This window comes from Capricornis sumatraensis, chromosome 8, assembly GCF_032405125.1.
Source record: "Capricornis sumatraensis isolate serow.1 chromosome 8, serow.2, whole genome shotgun sequence".
In the NCBI taxonomy this organism is placed as follows: domain Eukaryota; kingdom Metazoa; phylum Chordata; class Mammalia; order Artiodactyla; family Bovidae; genus Capricornis; species Capricornis sumatraensis.
Window position 1 is genome coordinate 83,588,728 of NC_091076.1, and position 22,170 is coordinate 83,610,897.

At 41.0% G+C, this 22,170-nt stretch overlaps 1 protein-coding gene across 1 annotated transcript in view; it reads left to right on the forward strand.

Moving 5' to 3' along the window:
• The window catches only part of NCOR1 (nuclear receptor corepressor 1), a 113,944-nt gene that overhangs the window by 50,007 nt on the left and 41,767 nt on the right, over positions 1–22,170 (forward strand). The window contains exons 12-20 of the mRNA XM_068979138.1: positions 1,711–1,889; positions 2,365–2,419; positions 3,086–3,187; positions 6,227–6,351; positions 7,853–8,070; positions 8,944–9,006; positions 10,794–10,933; positions 12,431–12,557; positions 19,926–20,430. Coding sequence (XP_068835239.1) covers positions 1,711–1,889; positions 2,365–2,419; positions 3,086–3,187; positions 6,227–6,351; positions 7,853–8,070; positions 8,944–9,006; positions 10,794–10,933; positions 12,431–12,557; positions 19,926–20,430 — 1,514 coding nt within the window. The remainder of the gene's footprint in view (positions 1–1,710; positions 1,890–2,364; positions 2,420–3,085; positions 3,188–6,226; positions 6,352–7,852; positions 8,071–8,943; positions 9,007–10,793; positions 10,934–12,430; positions 12,558–19,925; positions 20,431–22,170) is intronic.

Here is a 22,170-nt window from a genome sequence, read left to right on the forward strand (position 1 = left end):
GCAGGGAGGCTTGGAAAGAGGTGAGGACGCTTTTACGATTAAAAATAAGGGCCTGAATCAGGGCGACAGTGGTAGAAATATGTTATGAGGGGCCTTATTAGGGGGACAGATTAGTAGAAGGCAGAATGGATAGGACAGGAGTTGGGGGAAAAGACGAGCAGGTTAGAGGATGGGCTGCTGCTGCCGTTTTCCTGAAAGAGCAAAGGAGCAGGTGTTCGTGTGTTAGGTTGTGGACCTGAGGTTCGTTAGAGGTGGAGTGGGGGGTGATGTCTAGAGTGTGATCTCTAGCCAGCTGAGCCTGGGAGAGATCAATATGATGTTAATAAATCAGTTCTGAATAAGAATAAGTTTCAGTTTCTAGCACTGAGTCTTCATAGCTGGGTTCATATTCTCTGAAGTTTGGTCCAAAAGCCATATATTAACTTCTGCTAGTTTTGGTTTTAAAATATGGCTTTTTGAAAACCTCATCTCTCAATTCTGAAGGTGTAGCCCTCTTAAGTAATAATCAAAGACAATTATTATATTGCTGTACATTTCAGGCTTTGTGGCTGTGATCTCTGCAGTGATGACTAACTCTGCGTTTAATTTCTTTGCTTACTGTTTGATCTGATTCTATAAGGGGGGCATCTGTAAGCAACCAAAGCTATTATTAGGTGAATACTAGCTGAATGTGAAGCTAGTCAATGTCAAGGTGAATGTCAAGCTAGTGTGTCTGTCCCAAACCACATTTTGGTGTTTAGACAGACTGAGGTAGAATGTGCTAAGTCACTCCAGTCGTGTCCAGCTCTTTGCGACCCCATGGACTGTAGCCCTCCAGGGTCCTCTGTCCATGGAATTCTCCAGCAAGAATATTGGAGTAGGTTACCATTTTCTGCTCCAGGGGATCTTCCTGACCCAGCTATCAAACCCGTGTCCCTTATGTCTCCTGCACTGACAGATGGGTTCTTGACCACTTGAGAGTCCCTGTAAAATGAGAAACTCTGTCAGGAGTTGACTAAGGCAATGTCCACTGCTAGGAGAAGAGTTTTAGAAGAAGACCTAGCCTTGTGTTGGGGTCAGTAGTTATAATTTTTGGTACAGGTTTTCTCACTGAAGTTTGTGCTTATAAACTTACTGACTTAAGCTTTGGGAAGATAAATTATATAACTGAAACCAAGTTTTAGTTGAAATTTGAAGGATGATAGTCTTAAATTTGCAGTGGAAAGATTATGCAAGAGTAGCAAGAAGTGTTTGATACTTCAGTAAGTTTAGTTAATTTAAAATCAATGACCTTAAGATTGTGGTTCCTGTCTGTATTTTTCTATTTTATTATTCTATAAAATGATGTTGAGACTTTTTAAAATGAGGCAATATTAGTGTTAATAAGTGCTTCATAAGGTCATTACTTCAGTGATCTGACATCATTGTGTGTCCTTTAGGTCTAAGATCCATTAGCTGAAGTATCTGCTGCGTTTAAGGAAAGAACTCTTCTCACATTGTAGTGGTGGATTTAAAAAAGTACATGTACTTTCTGCCTCTCTGCCTCTGTTATTCGTACAATGAGTATTTATTAGATCCGTATATAATGATCATATGTTAGATGTTATGGTACCACTGCCGTTGTCATTAAAGTGCATATGTGGTGTTTCAGTGTCTGTTAAGATAGTCATTCTGTGGCCCTCTTTAAGTTTAATTCTATGTACATTGCATTTCTTCTTTGTTTTCCTTCAGAATAATGAGAAACAAATGCGACAGCTCTCTGTGATCCCACCTATGATGTTTGATGCTGAACAGAGACGGGTCAAGTTCATTAACATGAATGGGCTCATGGAGGACCCTATGAAGGTTTATAAAGATAGGCAGTTCATGAATGTTTGGACTGACCATGAGAAGGAGATCTTTAAAGACAAGTAATTTAAATTTTAAATTATTCTCTAATAGAAGTTTATATGAGTTAGTGAAAAGTATTGGCATTTACTTGTAAATTGAACTGTTTTCCCCAAAACATGGCCCCATTTTGGCATTTGAATAACGTGGGAGGCAGAGAAGACAGATAGGATGCAACCTTCTTGTAAATTTATAGCTGGAAATGTAGGTACCAGCTTAGAACAGAGTTGTGGAGGCATTTTAAGAGTGGTACCCAAACCTGAGTGGTGTCAGAATCACTGGGGGTGCATTTGAAAGTTACAGATATCTGTGCAATACTGTATCCCAATCCAGTCAGTTCCTGGTGGACTGTTCCCAGGAATCTGTGCCCTTTAAGAGGACATTGGCCCTTAGGAGTCACTAGGAATTAGTCTACATTATATTTGTATTCCCAAGGGCTTCCCCCACCTCTTTAAGTTGTTAAAGTGTGTGTGTGTGTGTTGTTTTTCTTTTACTCAGGTTTATCCAGCACCCAAAAAACTTTGGACTGATTGCATCTTACTTGGAAAGGAAGGTAGGAAATGGTTTACACTGAGATTATTGATAGATTTGGGTTGGTTGCTGCTTTGAAGGTTTTGTGTGCTAAAGCACAGAAGTAGTTTGAGTTTTTGCAAAGGGCTTGACACAGAAAAGATTCTTATGTGAATAATATAGTGGTGTTTACAATCATATGATGATTCTAAGCACAACACAGACTAATTTTCATGGTTAATGAAAATGGCCTGATACTGTGTTTCCCTAAAAACACACAGGTTACAGTGTTTTTCTGAACATCAATTAAACTTCTAATTAAAATTTCAGAGTCCTGATTTTCCCTGAATTTGTTCCACAATGTATTATTGGATGTTGGGTTTATGAACAAAATATTTAAAGAGACATTTTGAATATTTACTTATATAGAGGAAGAAAGAGGACTTAGTTACTGGTTAATAGGAAAGTGCTTGAATGCTTCTGATAGTTCCTGGTATCTTTTACATAATCTGTGTTAAGACTTCTGTAATTGTCCATCAAAACAGTAGATACTATATATATGTATATTTTACAGCCTAGATATGCCTTAAAGAGTTAGCCATTTGTGTTTCTCCAGTTTATATTTTGAGAACACTAGAGATTTTCCCTGAAGATGTTACTTGATTTTTTAAAAAATTCAATCTCATTGGATCCTCAATTTTTTTTATAGAGCGTTCCCGATTGTGTTTTATATTACTACTTAACCAAGAAAAATGAGAATTATAAAGCCCTAGTAAGAAGGAACTACGGAAAACGCAGAGGGAGAAACCAGGTATGTTTCATTATTGTATGGAAGCTATTTCAAGGTTGGTGGAATACAAAGATGAAAAATTTTATAATAGGGGCTTTCTCTGTAATTATACTTTAGGAATTGATCTTTCTATCAAATTAATTAGAATGTTATGAACATGCTTTGATTATTTTGAAGTTAATCTATATTTAATGTGTTGCATTTTCTATTTTGAATGCATTTTAAGTTTCTGGCATACCAAAATTAATGAGAAGTTTTATATTTTCATGCTATTGAAATGGTGCATGTCAGAGTTAACAATTGTAATATAATTAAATACAAGCACTGTGATATCTTAATGAATACACCACCCTTTCCAGTCCTTTGGTCTGTGAAGGGGACAGGTAGAGTAAGGTGACTACAGAGTCAAGGGTTGTTTGCTAAAATACTTGGAAATGATTGTTTCAGGTTAGCTTCAATTCTGGGGTTGAAGCACTTGATGTCAGAAGATTGTGTCTAATGTAGTACAGTATGTGTTTTCACAGTGGCAGTTCAGAACTTTAGAAGCTCTTTTCCTTCGAATAGCTGGTCAGCTGCCTCCACAGCTCCCTCCTGCTCCTCTGTGTGCCACATGCCCTGAGACCACTCATAGGACAGTGGCGCCTGTGGACACAGCGGCTCTACTGCTGTCATGAGTGCTCTGAAGTTCTTTGTTCTCCACAGCCCCCACCTGCCTTCCCTGGTCACGCTGATCTCCAGATACAAGTTCCCTCATGATGTGTGGTCAGAAGTGTCTTGTGTGTTCTGGGTCATTGTCTCCTCCAGAGCAATGCCACCTCTTGGGATGTGGTCTCACAGACTTCAGAAGCAGTGTTTTTTGGTCAAGAAAAGTATAGAGCATTTGAGGAGTCAGCTGTGTAAAGGCTGCTGGAGGTTGGGGAAACTGCAACTGGGGTGAGGGGCCAGGACTGAGATCCTAGTAAGTGAGGGGCATTGGTGGGTAGTGTGTGCAGAGCACAGATGTCCCCTTGCTTGTAAGGTTCTGCTGTGGGCTGGTTTCAGGCAGCAGGGCATGTGGGGGTGTTTGCTTACCTGAAAACCCTGGTTGGTATTAGGGGCAGAAGAGTATTGGGGCAATACAGTTACATGTGTTGTTCAGACCTGAGGACAGTGGACCTCTTTCCTTGTCTTAGCTGAGTTGACACCTCCCCATGACTTCTCGGGGCTGTAAACTGTTTCTGGGTTATGCAGCCCACTTGCTAGGCAGACGGCTGACTTTGTCATTGGTGTGCCATCTTGTTGGTTCAGATGACAGATGAATACTACCTTTGTGGGGTGCAGGGTAAGGTTACTAGCCATTTGAAACAGGTGTTGTGACCACTGTGGCGCACTCATGAGTCGGGGTAAATGAAACATTCCCAGTTGTAAAGCAGAACTAATCACAACTGGAGAGTATGCATTTGAAAATCTTCCCAATTTCTTAGTTTTCTCTAAGGTGATAATGCATACGCAAAAGAAAATGAAACTTGCAATTAGAAGGGTGTGAAGCTGTGAAGGTCAGATAAGGCCAGCAGGGAGTTGTAATAGTGAAACAGTCTAGCCAAAGGGCCAGAGTGAAAGAGTGGATTCCATTCTTGATGAATTGTGGAAATTTCATAGAATCAAGATCATGAGGACAGAAAGCAGGACTGGCAACAGTGGAAAGGTGGGGTGCGGCGGGGGCGGCATGTGAGTAGATCACAGAGTCCTGGAGGTGACGCATGCCCACTGAAGATGGTGGTGGTGATGCCCTGTGGGAGGTTTTGATGGGCATGACCTGAAAGTATTTCACATGCAGGATATCATGTTGATAGAAAAGGCAGTGACTAGCATCTTGAATCTGAAGAATAATGACAAGGCCTAATGAGCCATGTGATAAAGTCATCTCTGTGTTCCTGGGAGACTTTGAGTCAGTCCTTAACACTAAATGATGAAGAAAGGTGTCATAGGTAGACTTTGTGAAATTTGTAAAAAGATTTTAAACACCATGGTTGAACAGTGTTCTAGAAGGGGCGGTCGGGAAGAAGACGGGTTCTGATTCTTCTTTCCACCTGGTTTAGAAGAAGGCATAGTGTAGGACATTTTCTGGAGAAGACTGAAGAGAAATTATCTTAAGGAAAAAGCTAATGGTAGTTTTGGGGAGTCAGTAAAAGACTTTGAGATTCCATCAAAAATTAAGGAAAGTTTTGCTTTGTTCTGGGCAAAGGGATGAAAATGTTGGGTGTGCTGAGGGTAGCCTGAGCACACACCCTGTGGGAAGGGGCAGAGACTGGAAAGAGGTACTATGCCTGGGATGGTCCTGTTCAGTTAGGCCGTTGGATTTCTTCAATAAACAAATGTAATAGAACTCAATACAAACTTAATTTTACTTTCTCTCAGAGTCACAATTCTAGTAGTTGAGACATCAGAGATATAAGGGTCTATATCTTATCTCTCCTAGTCTTTGTTATATGAGTATTTACAGTCACTTAGTTGTAATTATAGCTTAGATAAATTTGAATGTTTACTTTTCATTTTGTTGTATCCATAGTATTTTTCTAAATTGCTTCATTCTTGATAATGACCACGACTGTCTACTATTCTGGCAAAGAATGTTTCCCCCAAAGACAAACAACATAAAGAGGTTTCTTGTAGTATTATCCATAATGATGAAAAAATTGGCAACATATTAAATATCTAATACTAGGGGCAATGGTTTGATAAATTATAGTTTATCAAATTTCACAGCAGAATTGAAATGTTTAAGTGACGGATTTGATGTTGGAATTAGAGTATCAACATCAGATTTCTAAGTGGAATCCTAACATTGTCACCTCTCTGGATCCAAACACAAGGAGCATTTGTGTGTGTGTACCCTTGTAAGCAATACATACAGACTACATTAAAGAGCTTTCAGCTGATTTTTAATACATGAGCCCTAGTTACATTGTGGAGGATTCATTAATAAGTTTAATTTGTTGCATAGATATTTATTATCATTACAATTTGAGGAGCTATTTCTTTTCACTTTCCAACTTTACAAATGATGGTTCATTCTAGCAGCAAATTGCCCGACCCTCACAAGAAGAAAAAGTAGAAGAAAAGGAAGAGGATAAAGCAGAAAAAACAGAAAAAAAAGAGGAGGAAAAGAAAGATGAAGAAGAAAAAGATGAAAAGGAGGACTCTAAGTGAGTTAGTTAAATATTATTGTTATTTGAAAATAATGAGATTGAATCTATTGAAGGTATAAAAGTTTAGATTTTAGAAAAATCAATGGGATATGTGCTTTGTCACCTAGTAGTTATTTGACATAATTAAGGGGTGGAATATTCTAGTAAGTATAACTTTTGGATTGATGGACTTACTTGCCAGATATGACCTAGTATGTTTCAGAAGGGATGGACTAAATAATACACAGTAGTTGTTGCTTGTGTAGTTGTTCATTTCTTTTTAATATTTATTTTGTTATTTCTCTAATCTTCTTGGAAATACTGAAGGTTTGTCTGATTTTGAGGCAGTTAAAGCAGCCTGAATCATTTGTCATGGTTTTTAAAGTGTTGGATACTCATCCCATTCTAGTTTTGTACTTTAGGAAGATGAAACCTATAGTTTGTTTTTTTTTACTTATTCAGATAAAACATTTGTCCTCACCACATTGTCAGTGGTTATAAGTTACTCATAAGTGTTCATAAGTTACTGCCACATCTCGTTTTGACTTTGTTCTTAAAATCCCTGGTTTGTTTAATGAGTGCTCATACACTGCTCTGAGAGCTCAGTCTTCTGGAGGGTGCAGAGACCTACATGACGTGTGCTCTTATCGGGCAGTTTATAGGCCAGGAGGGGAATTAGGCAAGATCCAAGTGGGAGGAGAAGAAAATGGCCTGGAAGGCATGTGCAGAAGCTGGGAGACTGAGAAGAGCTTTTCTTCCACCTGCTTAGTCTAGAGGACTTCATGCAGGAGCTAGTGGTCAATGTGGGTACAATAGAGGGTGTAGTGTGGATGGATAGGCCTCCTTGGGAAATGGCAGACAGTGGTTTCATTAGACTGGGACATCAGACGCCTCAGGAGAAAAGTAGAAGGAGGTTGGGGTTCGATATGTAAAGCCTTAAAGAAATCTCAAATGTGGACTTCACTCAGGGAGCGGTGTGGCTCTGTTTGGGAATAGGTAGGCTTAGCATGGCTGAAGTGGTTTCCTGCCACAGCTCTTCCACTAGAATGTGGCTCTGTGAGCAGTTTAGGATGAACGGAGAGGTGGGAGGCAAGCAAGCAGGCGTGAAAGGCTGAGGCTGGGCTGCTGGGGCTCTGGACATGGGCAGTGGTGATAGAAACACAGGTGGTGGGAGAAATGTTAGTGAGTTGCAGGGTTCACTGACGGGGAGTGACGAGTACGGGAGAGAGCTGCAGGCGCAGTCAGGTCTGTCAACTGGGTGATGGGGAGTGTGCTGGTTCTGTCAACAACAGGTAGTTGGGGCCGAGGGAGCAGGAAGCAGGGAGGGAGGGTGGGCATGTCTTTGGATGGATTGAGTTTGTGTTGATGAGAAGCCCAAGTGGTTGGTTATTCCAGGTAACTGAGAGTTTGGGGATTGGGGGGAGTTCCGTTTCTGTTTGAAGAATTTTCAAAGCTTTAATCTTTTTGGTGTATGTATACTTTTAAATCACACAAAATGTTCTTTGGCCACTGTTTCTAGAGAAAATACCAAGGAAAAGGATAAGACAGAGGGGACAGCAGAAGAAACTGAGGAGAGAGAGCAGGCCACACCCCGGGGCCGGAAGACCGCCAATAGCCAGGGCCGTCGGAAGGGCCGGATCACCAGGTCCATGACCAGTGAGGCTGCGGCAGCCAGTGCTGCTGCGGCGGCGGCCACTGAGGAGCCCCCGCCACCTCTGCCACCACCGCCAGAGCCCAGTGAGTGGACAGGGCTGGAGCGAATGGGCCACAATTTTGTTGGGGTTCTGTTTCAGTGCTGGGGTACAGCAGGAGGGACGTCTGATACGGGCAGCCTAGAAATCCTGATCTGAAACTCTGACGTTTACATTTGTTAGACTGTAATATCAAAGTCTTCTGAAAAAGAGCACCAGCCCTGATCTCACTACCTTAAGACCGTGGGTTTCCTTTGAACTTAGGTGTGATCCTAGTGTGTGTGGCACCTTGTTTTCTGAGGTTTCAACTGGGCACTTGTTATGAATGTTTTCTAATTTCTGAGTGATCTTTATTTTCACTTTTGACAGCTGTGAGATGTTGGCTATCTCTTCCCCCTTTAAAGCTAACATAGATGGCACTGTAATGAAAAAAACTTTATTCACATGGCATTTTCTTTCTGTTAAATTAACTTTCATAGGAATAAATTCTTAGACAATGAAATACTGGGTCTAAGCATAGGCATTTTTCTCTCTTATTAGGGACTATCTTCATTAGTTTATAAAAGGATCATATTTATGACGAGTCCTGTCACTGGTGGCTCAGTGGTACCAAGTTTATCATTACATGAAGTATTGATATGAAGAAAGTACAAGTTCTGGGAATGACAAGGATAAAATGAAGGAAGTAATTTAGACAGGCGGATGGAGGCAGATCATGGTGGGCTTTGTTTTGACTATATCCTGCTTTGCTTACAAAACAAAGATTTTTAAATAGATGAGTATTGTAATTAGATTGGTGCTTTAGAAAGATAACTGGTGAGAGTTTAGAGGTGTGTTTGGAGTTAACAGATTACAGCTTGGTGCTGTATAATCTATGGATGATTTTTCTCTGACTTACTGAGTTCTACCTTTGTTTCAGTTTCTACGGAACCTGTAGAAACCTCTCGATGGACAGAAGAAGAAATGGAAGTTGCTAAAAAAGGTAAATGATAGTAGTTCAGGTTCTTTGGGTTTGTTTTTGTTTGTTTTTAGGGTTATTAGTAATGAGTGACAGAGAACTAATTTATTTTTAATTAAAAAAAAGTTCTTCCACAGTGGAAGCAGAATTTAGAAGTACACTTAGAAGGTCTTTTTGACGGTATCCTGCTTTGTAAGGTACCCCAGTGTGTCTTGTTTGAGGGACCCACTTCTGAGGGATTTAACATTCTCTCTCATTTTATTTTGAATGTCTTGTTACAGAGCAGGTGAGCTACTTTCAGTTTTACAGAAGAGTTGTGATTAAATGCAATTAATGTTGTTTTAGAAGGTATTTGATATAAAAAGTCTCTTATTTAAAAGTTGCATTTAATAGAATGATAACTGTTTCCTCATTTTGCAGTTAGTAAGGCTTAAGTTTGATTACCAACTGCTAAGAAATTGTGCTGTGATTCAGAGATGAGAGCATGGACTTTGCAGCCAGACAGATGAAGGATTGAGTTCTGCTTCTGACACTTATGTAGCACATGGCCTTCATTTTACTCTGGAACACTATGGGTCTTGTGTTCTCTTCTTGCTTATAAATGACCTGTATAAAGTACAGGTCATACAGTTTGAAATTAGCTAAAATTTCTAAAAGGATAAATAATTGGTTTATAAATAAATTACTTTCTAAGTAAAATTATTTTGAGAAAATTTAGCCAATTCTTTTGAGGGTTAAGGATTTACCTTGCAGTTCCAAAGAGAAATTATTGCAAATAGCTTGACCTTTTAGTGACACATTTCAGATTTATTTTCTGTTTAGCTGGTAATGAGTAACACATTTAAGAATCATGTAAAAAATACAGCAGTTTAGAGTGTTCTGTCCTCAGAGTATTTTTATTTGAGGTGTGTTTGCTGTGACGGTTGTATATGGATTGCTGTCATCTGACTGTCACAGCGCAGTAAATGGATGCCCATGCGGTCACAGCGTGGTCTGGTCAGAGGCACATCCCCACACCCAACTGCTCATGCCCCTTCCTCTCAGCTTTTGTCATACGCTGGCAGAATCTGGAGGTGGTCTTCAGTTTTCACTGTGAAGGAATCTACTGGTGTTAACCTTGAAAAGTTGATGTTTTCCCCACCAATTGTTGAATTTGCACTAGAAATTCCTGTTTGGATACACCTATGTCTAATGTACATCTCTGTGTTTATGCGTTTATATGCCCATATTTCGTGCACATATGTTTCTGTGTGCCATATATGTGTGTCATTTGTTGGAAGGAAGTCAGATTGCATAGGTTCCTGTGATGCATTGTATTATAGAAGGTTTAAGAAAACCTGGTTGATATTTTCGAGGGGATCCTTGATTGCAAATGGACTGGGGACATGTTGATTATACCTGGAGCCTCAAGTATGTGTCTTTACTTGGTGTTAATTACTCACATTTGATTGCCTTATTAACTTTGTGCTGATACAGTGTTCCCCAGGATCTAGAAGTACCTAACCACGCAGTTGACAGTGTCTGGGCTCTCCCTGTGTGTCTGCATTGTCCTGGTCCTCTGGGAGATAACACAGCAAGGACAGGGTCACATTCTTCCAATATTGAGCATGTTTGAACTTTGGATAGAAAAATAGAGCTGTTAATGAGTTTGTGTCAATCACATTTCAGTAAGCATTGAACTGTATCAATAAATAACTGAAAACACAGTGTTAATGATGGTGAGTGCAAGGATTAGGGGTACTGTATTATTTTTCTTGCTTGTTGTATCAGGTGACTATTAAGTTAATGTTTGGTTTGTTTTTAAAATTCAGGTCTAGTGGAACATGGTCGTAACTGGGCAGCCATTGCCAAGATGGTGGGAACTAAAAGTGAAGCCCAATGTAAAAACTTCTATTTTAACTATAAACGGAGGCACAATCTTGACAACCTTTTGCAGCAGCATAAACAGAAAGTGAGTATATCAGAGGTGGTGAATCTTTTACTTACTGTTTTTTTTGGGTATTTTTTGCGCTTCAAAGATTGGTTTTGAAGAAAACTTTTTTGTAGCCTTACCTATAAAGGCTATGCTAGTTTCTTGGCACAAGTTGACTCTGTTTATTACCCAAAGAGTAAAATTTCTGTTAGTAGTAATGGCAGTGCAGTACTTTTGAATTACTGTAAAGTGGATTTGAAAAACATACTCATTTTGGAGTTTGAATTGAAAACTTCAGAGTTCTGTTGACCATAGTGAATGAGTTGATCTGGCTTATGAAAAAAGACTTTTTCTCAGAGACTCGATGGGGTAAAGACTAAAAACCAGCAAGTTTTGAAGTGTTACAGAAAAAATTATTTAAACATTATTAGAGATTATTGAAAATGCGTTAACAAGGAAATCCCAGTGTTCACAGAGTCTGCAGAGCCCTTTGAGGGCTCCATGAATATTTTGTTTTCCTAAGAATATTAAGATGTTCCCTTTCCCACTATGTGGACATTTGCATCCATGGGGTCCGAGAAGCTGTGAGTGAGAGTGCTGGTACCTTAGTGTGGCCTCTGGTGGCACCGCCAAGCTCAGTGCACTCTTCATCTCCAGGCAGTTGCAGCTTTGTTTTTGTAAAACAGCAGTTTCAGTTAGTGTCCTTGGTGAAGCAAATAAAACTTGGCTTTGGTAAACCTTGAGTCTTGCACACATGTCTATATGATGATGGGCAGGGCAGAGAGCCTTCTGCACTGTCTTGGGCCAGGGTAGCACTCAACGAAACGCACACTTGGGTTGTTTGAGCTCCAAGCTAAACAAACCTCACCTTTGTCATCCAGTGTCATTTTTAATTAAGAATGACAGAAAAACTACTCTTTTCAGACCTGAAAAGTTTGCAGACATTTTCTTGAAAATGAATGCGCCTGTCTTGAAAGAAAACATCCATTAATACTGGTTGCCATTTTTAAATTTCCAGCTTTTAGGCAAAAATTAAAATTTTGGTAAATGTGTCTCTCTCACCATGAGCTTAACATCTTCACACTACTCAAAGACTTTTCTGATGAGACTCTCTAGCTGCTAGCATTATGAGCAATTTTTATTTTTCTTAACATAATTTTCTATCTTCCACATTCCATGACATTATTTTTATTAGAAAATAAATGTATATGTTATTTTTATTAGAAAAATAACATTTTTTGGAGGGGGAGAAGAACAGGAGTCTTTCAGGCTTTGGCTGTTTGTCCATGTAGAGTGATAAGTAGTTCCAAAAATGGTTTGGATGTGACTTTTGATCATTTTGATAAAAGTGATCCATCTGCACACAAGGCCTGTTAGTGGTCCCTGAGGGGACTCCCTGCCCCCGAGCCAGGGTGCCTGTCGGACAGGCAGCTGCTGGTCTAGTGTATGCCTTCTGCCTCACCTCAGCTGTGAGAAGGCTTGCTTCTTTCCTTTCAGTTATATAAATCTCAAGTAACAGTATTTTTACTCTTCTAGGCCTCACGGAAGCCCCGTGAAGAGCGAGACGTGTCTCAGTGTGAAAGCGTGGCCTCCACCGTCTCAGCACAGGAGGACGAGGACATTGAAGCCTCTAACGAAGAGGAGAACCCCGAGGACAGTGAAGGTACCATCACTCTTCCGTCTGGTTGTGGCGTCTGCTGGCCCACATGCGTGACGGGTGCCTTAGTTGTTTGGCTGTCTAGGGATTGCTTCATTCAGGAAACGAGAACACAGTGTATTTATCATTCAATCACACATGTATTTATGTAGCTCCTGAGATGGTCCAGGTGCTGCAATTGAAAGGTCTTGAAGGGTGGCAGTCCTACCTGAGACACTGAGTGCCGACGTCCATAAGCTGTCAGTGTGTCTCTGTCGTTGCCACACTTGTTGGTTCCGTCAGTACCTTCAGTTTCATTTTCCTCTTTCTTTATTTTATTGAGCTTGATTTATTTCAGCATTTATAAAGCTGAACATGTCATATTGATGTTTTCATGAAAAAAAATGTATTAATGGCCCAGAGGCATTGGCCAAAAAATGTCAAGAAACTTAAATAAAATCCTTTATGCTATTTGAAAAATTAGTGACAACTTCCTCAAAAAGTAAATGTTTTCTTGATTTTTTTTGAATTAAAAAAGGTACCTAATTTACTTTAGTTTACATTATTATTAAAGTTTCTGTGAATTCCTTTTAACTGTCCTCTTCTCAAGTGGGGATGTTCACAGTGATTCCAATAGCTTTTCATATGTTATATCTTAAACGTATTCATGTTTTATGTATGCAAATATTTTCTCTATCTCATTTGCTTTTTATCTTTAAATTACCAGAATTAAAGCTTCACAGGTAATTAGATCTGTTTACATTTTCCTTTGTAGGTGCTTACGTTTTCAGCTTAAAAGGTTCTACACCTTCCAGGAGTTTTAGAAATACTAGATTTTGGTTTTTCTATAAATTGTTGTCATTGGGTTTTAAACTTAAAATTTATCTTGAAATGGGTTTTGACTTTGAGCAATAAGTGAACTTTATTATGTGAGGTTTTGTGAAAACTGAGGTGATATTGCCAAAATGGAGAGACCACTGGAGCAGGCTTGCCTGGGGCGGGCTGAGGAGCTGCAAGCAGCCTGTAGGGGTGGTTGGCATTTGGAAAGAGGTCCTCAGGGTTTGCTGACTTCAATAGGGTTGTAACTGGTAGCCAGTATTGCCTGGGTTATAAATGTACATGAAGCTTGTATTTCATAAGACTGAGTGGCTTAAACAATAGAAACTTATCTATTGTATTAGTGCTTAGTCACTCAGTCGTGTCCGACTCTGTGACCCCGGGAACTTTAGCCCAGAAGGCTTCTCTGTCCATGGGATTCTCCAGGCAAGAATACTGGAGTGAGTTGCCATTTCTGTGTCCAGGAGATCTTCCCCACCCAGGGATTGAACCTGGTCTCTTCTGCATTATAGGCAGATTCTTTACCATTTGAGCCACCAGGGAAGCCCTGTAAATTAGGGCCCAATTTTTATGACCTCATCTAACCTTTATTATCTCCTTTTAAGGGCATTATTTCCAAATACAGTCACATTGAGGGTTAGGGCTTTAACATAAATTTGGGGGTGGGGTGGGACACAGTTCGGTGCATAACAAGGGCCAAGTCTATTTGTCATACGTATGTTTATTTCAGAACGTGGAATCCTGTTGCATGGGCTGACATACTCTTACAAACTAAACACCACGAAATGACTTTTTCCTTCTCTTTTCTTCCTGTTTCTTTGTCTTTGTGTGAAGCTTTTCCAAACTGTCAAATGAGGTGGTCAGGTTAATTACAACCTGGTATTACAGCGATGCTTCCGTGGGCTCTAGTGTGGACTGGCCTGGTCACATCATGCCATTTGTACTTGTGTGTGTGTTGTGACATCTGGTGGTGCTGGTTTAGTCGCTAAGTTGTGTGTAACTCTTGCGACCCAGTGGACTGTAGCCCTCCAGGCTCATCTGTCCATGGGATTCTCCAGGTGAGAATACTGGAGTGGGTTGCCATTTCCTTCTCCAGGTCTTCTTCCCAACCCAGGAATTGAACCCATGTATCCTGCATTGCAGGCAGATTCTTTACCAACTGAGCTATGAGGGAGATCCTTGGATTGGTGGCATCTGGAATGGTTTCCTATTAGTAGGAAATGAACTTGCCGCCAGAATGGTGGGTCTCCAGCTCCTTTGACTTAATTTCACTTGTCAGAGAAGAGCAGCAAGCACAGTGCATTTTCCATGAGCCCTGATCGGTCTTAACTGCTCAGCTCAGGGAGATCCTGAAGCCACATGGGTTTGTGCCCTCAGGCTCTTGCGCGTGGGTGAGTGGAGATAGCTGCTAGAGACCAAGTCTCCGTGTCAGCTTCCTAAATGGACGTCTGACCATATGAGTATCTTTCGTAATTAGATGAGTTACATCAGAAGACCAAACCTTTGTCATAATTTAGATTGTCTCTTGGTCTGAATCATTCTTTGAGGTGTTCTGAGGGGGGAAGAAAAAGACACTCACACTTGGCTGGTGCTTGGTAAAGCGCTGCGACTTGAAAGAAGATAACTGAAGGAGTGCTTATGTCAGATGATGTCATCTGCATAATCACTGACATGTCCTCCAGGCTTTGGAGGAGAAATGACTTGTTAGTTTGCCCTCGAACATGGCTTCCATCACTGTGTGAATAAAAATGATGCTGCTGCTGCCACTGCTAAGTCATTTCGGTCATGTCTGACTCTGTGCGACCCCATAGATGGCAGCCCACCAGGCTCCACCGTCCCTGGGCTTCTCCAGTCAAGAATACCGAAGTGTGTTGCCATTTCCCTCTCCAATGCATGAAAGTGAAATTGAATGTGAAGTCGCTCAGTCGTGTCCGACTCTTCGCGACCCCATCGACTGCAGCCCACCAGGCTCCTCCGTCCATGGGATTCTCCAGGCAAGAGTACTGGAGTGGGGTGCCATTGTCCTCTCTGAAAATAAGGATGATATAGTTTTGTCTGCCTTTCAACACTGGTACCATCTTTCACCAGCCATAATTGCTGCTGTCCATTAGACCTTACAACACGTGAGGTGCTCTTCTGAGCTTTTGTCTTTTGATTTTGTTTTTGTTGTTGAGACTTGAGCTGTTATCTGAGTCCAGGCTCACACATCTAACTGCCTGTATAACCTTTGTATTTGGGCACCTAAGGGTTAACAGCATCTGAAACTGACCTGTGTCTCTCACCTCCACACCTCCCTTTCCCTCCACTCTCCCCCTGGGTGTGTTTGGTGCATCTCCTTAGATCTCCTCCTCTCCTGCATCGCTGCCACCCCACTTAGAGCCACTGTCCCTTCCTTGCAGTGGCCTCTGGATTGGTCTGCTTGCTGCTGTTTATTTTTTTTCCTCCAGAGAGCAGCCCAAGTGAACCTTGTAAAATACAAATCAGGTCAGGTCTCTGCTCCACGTCCTGTGATGCTTCTCTCATCTCATTCAGAATCAAAGCTGGAGGCCTACAGTGAGGCATGCAGCCTCCCTGTAGGCACTGGCCCTTCTGCTGCTCACTCTGTTCTTTTTTACTGTGGTTAAATGAGAAAATTGACATATAATGTTACACTAGTTTCGGGTGAACAATATAATCATTCAGTACTTGTATAATATGAAATAGTCTAGTTCATCATCTAGTAAGTCTGGTTAACTTTCGTCATTGCCTAGTTACTTTTCTTGTGATAAGAATTTTTAATGTCTACTCTTGGCAACTTTCAGATTTACAACACAGTGTAATTAACTGTAGTTATTATGCCGTATGTCACATCCGCAGGATTTAGTTATTTTATAACTAGGTGTTTGAGTCTTTTGACACATTCATTCCTTTTGCCTACTCCTCACCTCCTGCCTCTGACAACCACCAGTCTATTCTCTCTATTGGTGCTGTTTTCTTTATAAAGATTGCACATGTGAGTGAGATCATCCAGTGTCCTTCTCTGACTTATTTCACTTAGCACAGCGCCCTCAAGTTCCATCTGTGTTGTCAAAAATGACACGACATATATTTATATATGTTTACATATATGTGTGTGTGTGTGTATACACACACCACATTTTATGAATCCTTTCATCTGTTGACAGACACTTAGGTTGCTTCTGTATCTTAGCTGTTGTAAATAGTGCTCCAGTGAATGTTGGGGTACATATATTTTTTCAAGTTAGTGTTTTTTTTCCCCCTTCAGATAATACCTAGGCATAGAATTGCTGGATCATGTGGTAGTCCTGTTTTTAATTTTTTGAGGAAGCTCCGTACTCTTTTCCATAGTGGCTGCACCAGTTTCCCTTCTACCAACAGTGCGTTAAGGGCCCCCTTTCCTCCACGTCCTCCCCAACTGTTGTCACTGGTTGTCTTTCTGATGATGGCACTGACTGGTATGAGGCGCTGCTCCCTCTGTTTTGCCCACTGTCCTTATTGCTGCTCCCAAGCTGACAACCCCACGTGAGGGGCTTTTCCATGCGCTCATGTATTCCTGGCATACGTTTCCCCACTTCCTTTGGGCCTCTGGCGATGTCATGTGAGCGCTCCCATGCCTCTGTACCCACTGGCTCTCAGCTGAGTTCCATATTCACTGTGTTTATTACTATCTGATGTGTCAAGTGTTTATTGCTCATTGCCTGTTTCATCCTAGGATTTCGTCTCCCACGGCTGAGTTACCAGGACCTCAAACAGCTTCTTACATGGCAGGTGTTAGGCACATATTTGAATGAATGAAAGCATGAATTTGTCAAGTTATTAAATATTATGTGTGAAAAGTATTTGTTCTCATATGATCATATAAGTTTTTATTTTTACTTTTTTTAATATAAAAATGATATATTTATGGCATCAGAGTTCCCTATTTTGCTTAAAATATTTCTCCATATCTCTTGAGGTTATTTGTATTTCGTACTAGATTATCTTAAGAGTTTCAAGAGGATTTATCCCATTTGGAATTCTTTTTCTGCATTATGTAAGGCAGCGTTCATGTTTTTCTTCCACACAAAGGACCAGTTCTGAGAAATTGCACTCATTAGCTGTTATCCTGCCTCAGAGATTTAAAGCACTGGCTCTGGCACGTATCAGTTCCTCACATCCATCAGGACCTGTTCCTGACCTTCTCTTCTGTCGTGTCTGTCTCTGGGGCAGCCCCAAACGTGTTGTAATACATTTGTTTCATAGTGAGTTTAAATGTCTGAGGAGTAAGTCTCTCCCATGCTGATAACATTTTCTGATTTTCTTGAATTTTCTCAGGGACTTATTTTTTCACATAAATTATAAATTGATCTTACACACCTTTGAGATTCTCATTGGAGTTGTATGTATTAATTTTAGGGAGATGTAAATTTTTGTGTTGTCTTGTAATCTATTTTAAGAAAATAATCAAAAACATAATGTTGAAGTGAGTATCTCTGTGTCCTGTTCATAGCAGTGTCGCATTGAAAGTAGCCCAAGGGTCCAGTAATAGAGGAAAGGTGACATAAACTTAAAGACATGTTCACAGCCGCTCATTCATTTCACACCACATCAGGTATGTGAGCCTGCTGTCTGCCAGGACCTCAGCCTTGTGCTGGTCACTAGGACTAAAGGAAAAGCGAAATGTGTAATCCTTGCCCGTATGGTGTTCACAGGCTCATGGGAGCAACAGCCAGGAGTCACGTAATTGTGAACAAAAGTAAAATTGTAGCTGCTGTCAGTACATGTGCTGTGGGAGCCATCAGTAGCAAAGTTCAACTTTGTTGTGGAAATCATAGAAGGCTTTTTTTAAAGCATGTGGTAGTTGATCTAATATCCAAAGGGAAAAGTAGATGAAAGCCATTCAGAATGTGTGTAGTCAGTGGTAAGGGATGCATGGACCTTCACAGAACTGAAAGAAGGCCACAGAGAAGGCGGGGCTGGAGAGGAAGCTGGCAGCTCTCAAGCTGGCCACACCCAGCAGCTTGGGACTGGATCCTGGGAGCAGCAAGGCTCCTGGAGATGTTTTAAGTGGGAGAGAGAGGGAGTGAGTTTTGGTAAGATTTGGCTTTTAAATTCACTCTGGCTTTGTGGTAGAGAGGAGTCTGGGGTGGTGGTGTCATTTCTGGAGTCAAGTGGCAGTTGTGAAATTGAACAGAAATGGCTGGACTTGAGGGATATTTTTAGAGAGAAATGTATGACTCATCAAGGTGTAGAATCTGGAAATAAATGAGAGGAGCGTGTGGAAGATGACTCCTGGGTTCCTAGTTTGTTTGCTGGATACTAAACTCTAAAAAAGAGTTTGATTTGAGACTTGGGAGAGTTGAATACCAGTCCAGAGTAAGACATAGAGAATTTGTAATTCCTTTGTGATATCTAGGTAAAAGCATTAAAGGTACATGTATGAGATGGAACAAATGGTGGGAAAGACCAGTATTACAAAAAATTAAATGACAGAACCTATGTAATATTGTCCTAGAGCTTTGCTGTCCAGTGAGGTAGCCACTGGACACCCCTGTGGTTGTTGAGTTCTTAAAATGTGATTGCAATCTTCCCTCCACCTGAGCATCCCGCATATGCGGTTTCAACCAGCTGTGGGTCCAAAATATTAAAAAAAAAAAAAACCAGAAGGTGCCCCAAAGCAGAATTCCACACCATGGCGACTATTTACACAGCGTTTGCATTGTTTGTACAGCTCTTCAGACAGAAGTTTTATTAGGTGTCATAAGTCATCTCGAGATGATATGAAGAGTACTGGAGGATGTGCATAGGTTGTATGCAAACACTACGCCCTTTTATATAAGGGACTTGAGCATCTGTGGATTTTGGGTGTGGGGGTTTTCCTGGAATCAGTACCCCCCAGACACCAGGGGACAGCTGTCGACCAAGTTGAGATGTGCCAAAATGTGAAACAGCAAATTTTGATAACTTAGTACTAAAAAAGGTAAAACACCTTGTTACTAGGTTTCTATGTTGGTTATGTTTAAAATGGTAATATTTTGCACATTTGGGTTAAATAAAATTATTGTTGAAGTTAATTTTACCTGTCTCTCTTCTTCTTTAACGTGGCCACAAGAAAAATTAAAATTACAGATGTAATGTGCATTAGGTTCCTCTTTGGATGGTGCTGTTCTAATGTCAGCTCTCCTGGGTTAAAAAAAGCACAGAGACAGGACTGGTAGAAATAAATCAGAATGTCATCTTTTATGGAAATGTTTTTGATTTAGTTTTATTTTTTAATCTATCTTTTTCAAATTTTGTATGAATTATTTTTGGACATTAAAAGCTTTTATGCTTTCTGTTTCCAAAGACTGAGGCAATTTGAGCTTTCCCTTTTGTACTTCTTAGAAAACTTGTTTTCCCAGTGCTGTGGTACTTCAGGGAGGTCATCACAGGAGGATAACCCATCCTAAACAAGTACTTTCAAGCATGGCTTCTGTCACCACCTGACACATGTTCATTATCAGATTTTTATGCTGTATCATTATCTTTAAGGTGCTGAAAATAGTTCTGATACAGAAAGTGCTCCTTCTCCTTCACCAGTTGAAGCTGTCAAGCCTGGCGAAGACAGCACTGAAAATGCGCCTCCTCGAGGGACTGCTGAGGCCACGGCCGAGCTGGAGGCCACCCCTGACGCCGTGCCCAGGCCTTCTCCCTCGCCGGCAGCTGCGAGCACAAAAGTGGCTGAGGATGACAGTGTGGAAGCCCCCGTGAATGATAGCATCACAGTGGACACGGCTGAGCCGATGGAGGTGGAGCATGAGGAGCGTGGGGCTGAAGGCACTTCTGCTCTTGACCTCCCCTCAGCCACCAAGGCCGATGCTGTGGATGTTGAAATGCGGGTTCCAGAAAGCAGTCCATCCAGAGTTGAAGGGGACCCCAAAGACAAAGACCTGCAGAGGAGTGGCGAGAAGCCGGAGCTTGGAGAAGACGATCTAGGGGTGGCCCAACAGCTGAGTGCCCCGAGGCCTGAGCCCCTGTCTGACCACGATTCCAGCGCCACTTGCAGTGCGGACGAGGACGTGGATGGGGAGCCCGAGAGGCAGCGGTGAGGCTCCCTCCTTGACCTCCCCCGTCTTTATTCTGCTGGTTGCAGACTGAACCCGGGGTGGTGCTGGCTGCCAAGGTTGCTCCTGTGTAAATACTGGCCAGTGAGAGAGTCTGTCTGCTTTTACTGTTGGGTTCTGATGCTGGTCACCTGATTAACCAAAAAGAACTGTGTGGTCGTTATTTTTTAAAGAAAAAGACTTTAACTTCTTTCCGTATCAATTGTTAGGTACATCCCATATGATAGCAGAGAAGGGCGGTCAGCTCCCAGAGCTGTGACCAGAACCGCAGTTGCCTGCTGCTATGGTGGCCGAGCCATGTGACGTGGTGGTGAAGGGGCAGGCGGGAGGCGGGGGCCCCAGCTCTGCCCTCGGATGAAATGCCCTCCGAGCAAGGCCTCAGTGCCTGCGTGTGAGATGTGAGAGATGCTGAGGGCGAAGATGGGGACTGGAGGAAAAGTGTGTTAGAAAGCATAATCTGATTGAAGTTAGAGGTGATTGTAATGGTCACCTTTTTGTATCACTTAAAACTGTAGATGATTCATATTTGTAATTTAAAGTGCAGGTATGATACAAATTAAGTACTTTTAGTCAAATTAATATTACAGATATATAATCTTTATGTTTTTTATAACAATTGCTGTTAACAAAAATAAATTTTTATAGGAGTAGATACTACCTTCTTTAGTATACTCAGTTTCTTGGGTGTTTACTTTTCCCTGAAAGAAATGCAGTCACCTAGAATCACAGTACCTAGAATCATTTGTTCCATGTTGAATTGATTGGTGCACACTGTAGAATGAATTAGACTAAAATGTCATTTGACCAGAAACCCAACTCAACTCTTTTTTTCTATTTTCCCCCTTTTTAATAAGAAAGAGGCTCTCAGGAGACAGCCAGATTCTGCTCAGAGCTCTGCTTCTGTAGTGTGTTCTGGTGTCACTGTGTTTTCGGTCCATTTCCAGTATATTGTACATCTTATATACTAAAGAATGGGACTTAATACTAGAATGATATTGAACGTAGCAATCATGATTTCTCCAAGGAGATTTTTATGTGGTAGATAATAGAATTTTAATCAGCAAAAATCAGAAATAATATAGGGCTCCTACTTAACCTTGGTTTTTCAGAAAATTGAAGATTCTAGCATTCTTTTTCTCATGTCTTGATACTGTGGATTTTAACTGTTCCAAACTTTAAACATAAATGGGTTCATAAACGTAAATGTATGGTCCCTTTTTAAGCATGCTTTACTGAAATATGTCATCTAAAATAAGAGTTATGTGTTCTGTGCTGTTGGCTTTAGTGACTTATTTATAAATTTATGAGTGAAGGGAAAATTAGGATGGCAGTAATCATAAAGGGGAGGAGCACCTGAGGGCTGACTGTGATAGTGGTCATGAAATTCTGGCGTTCCTTATCAACACATGGTAACACTCTCTGGATGATCCTCTGGTTCACTTCGCTTCCAAGCTGGCAAAATGACACTTTCTGTTGTTTGTATCTTTAATATTATCTTGATTCTTTGGTAAAAAGTTGTTTTCTTTTACACATTCTCGTTTTCCTACACATTCATACCTTTTCACATGTTCACCTCTCCCAGTAACTGACAACACTGGGAAATATGATGGCGCCTGTAAGGTATAATCTTCCAGTTACTATTCTGGACATCCTTTACTCAAGTGTGGGTCCTGAAACTAAGTGAAGTGGTGCGGTGTGAGGTGGCAGAGGGTGAACAGGGA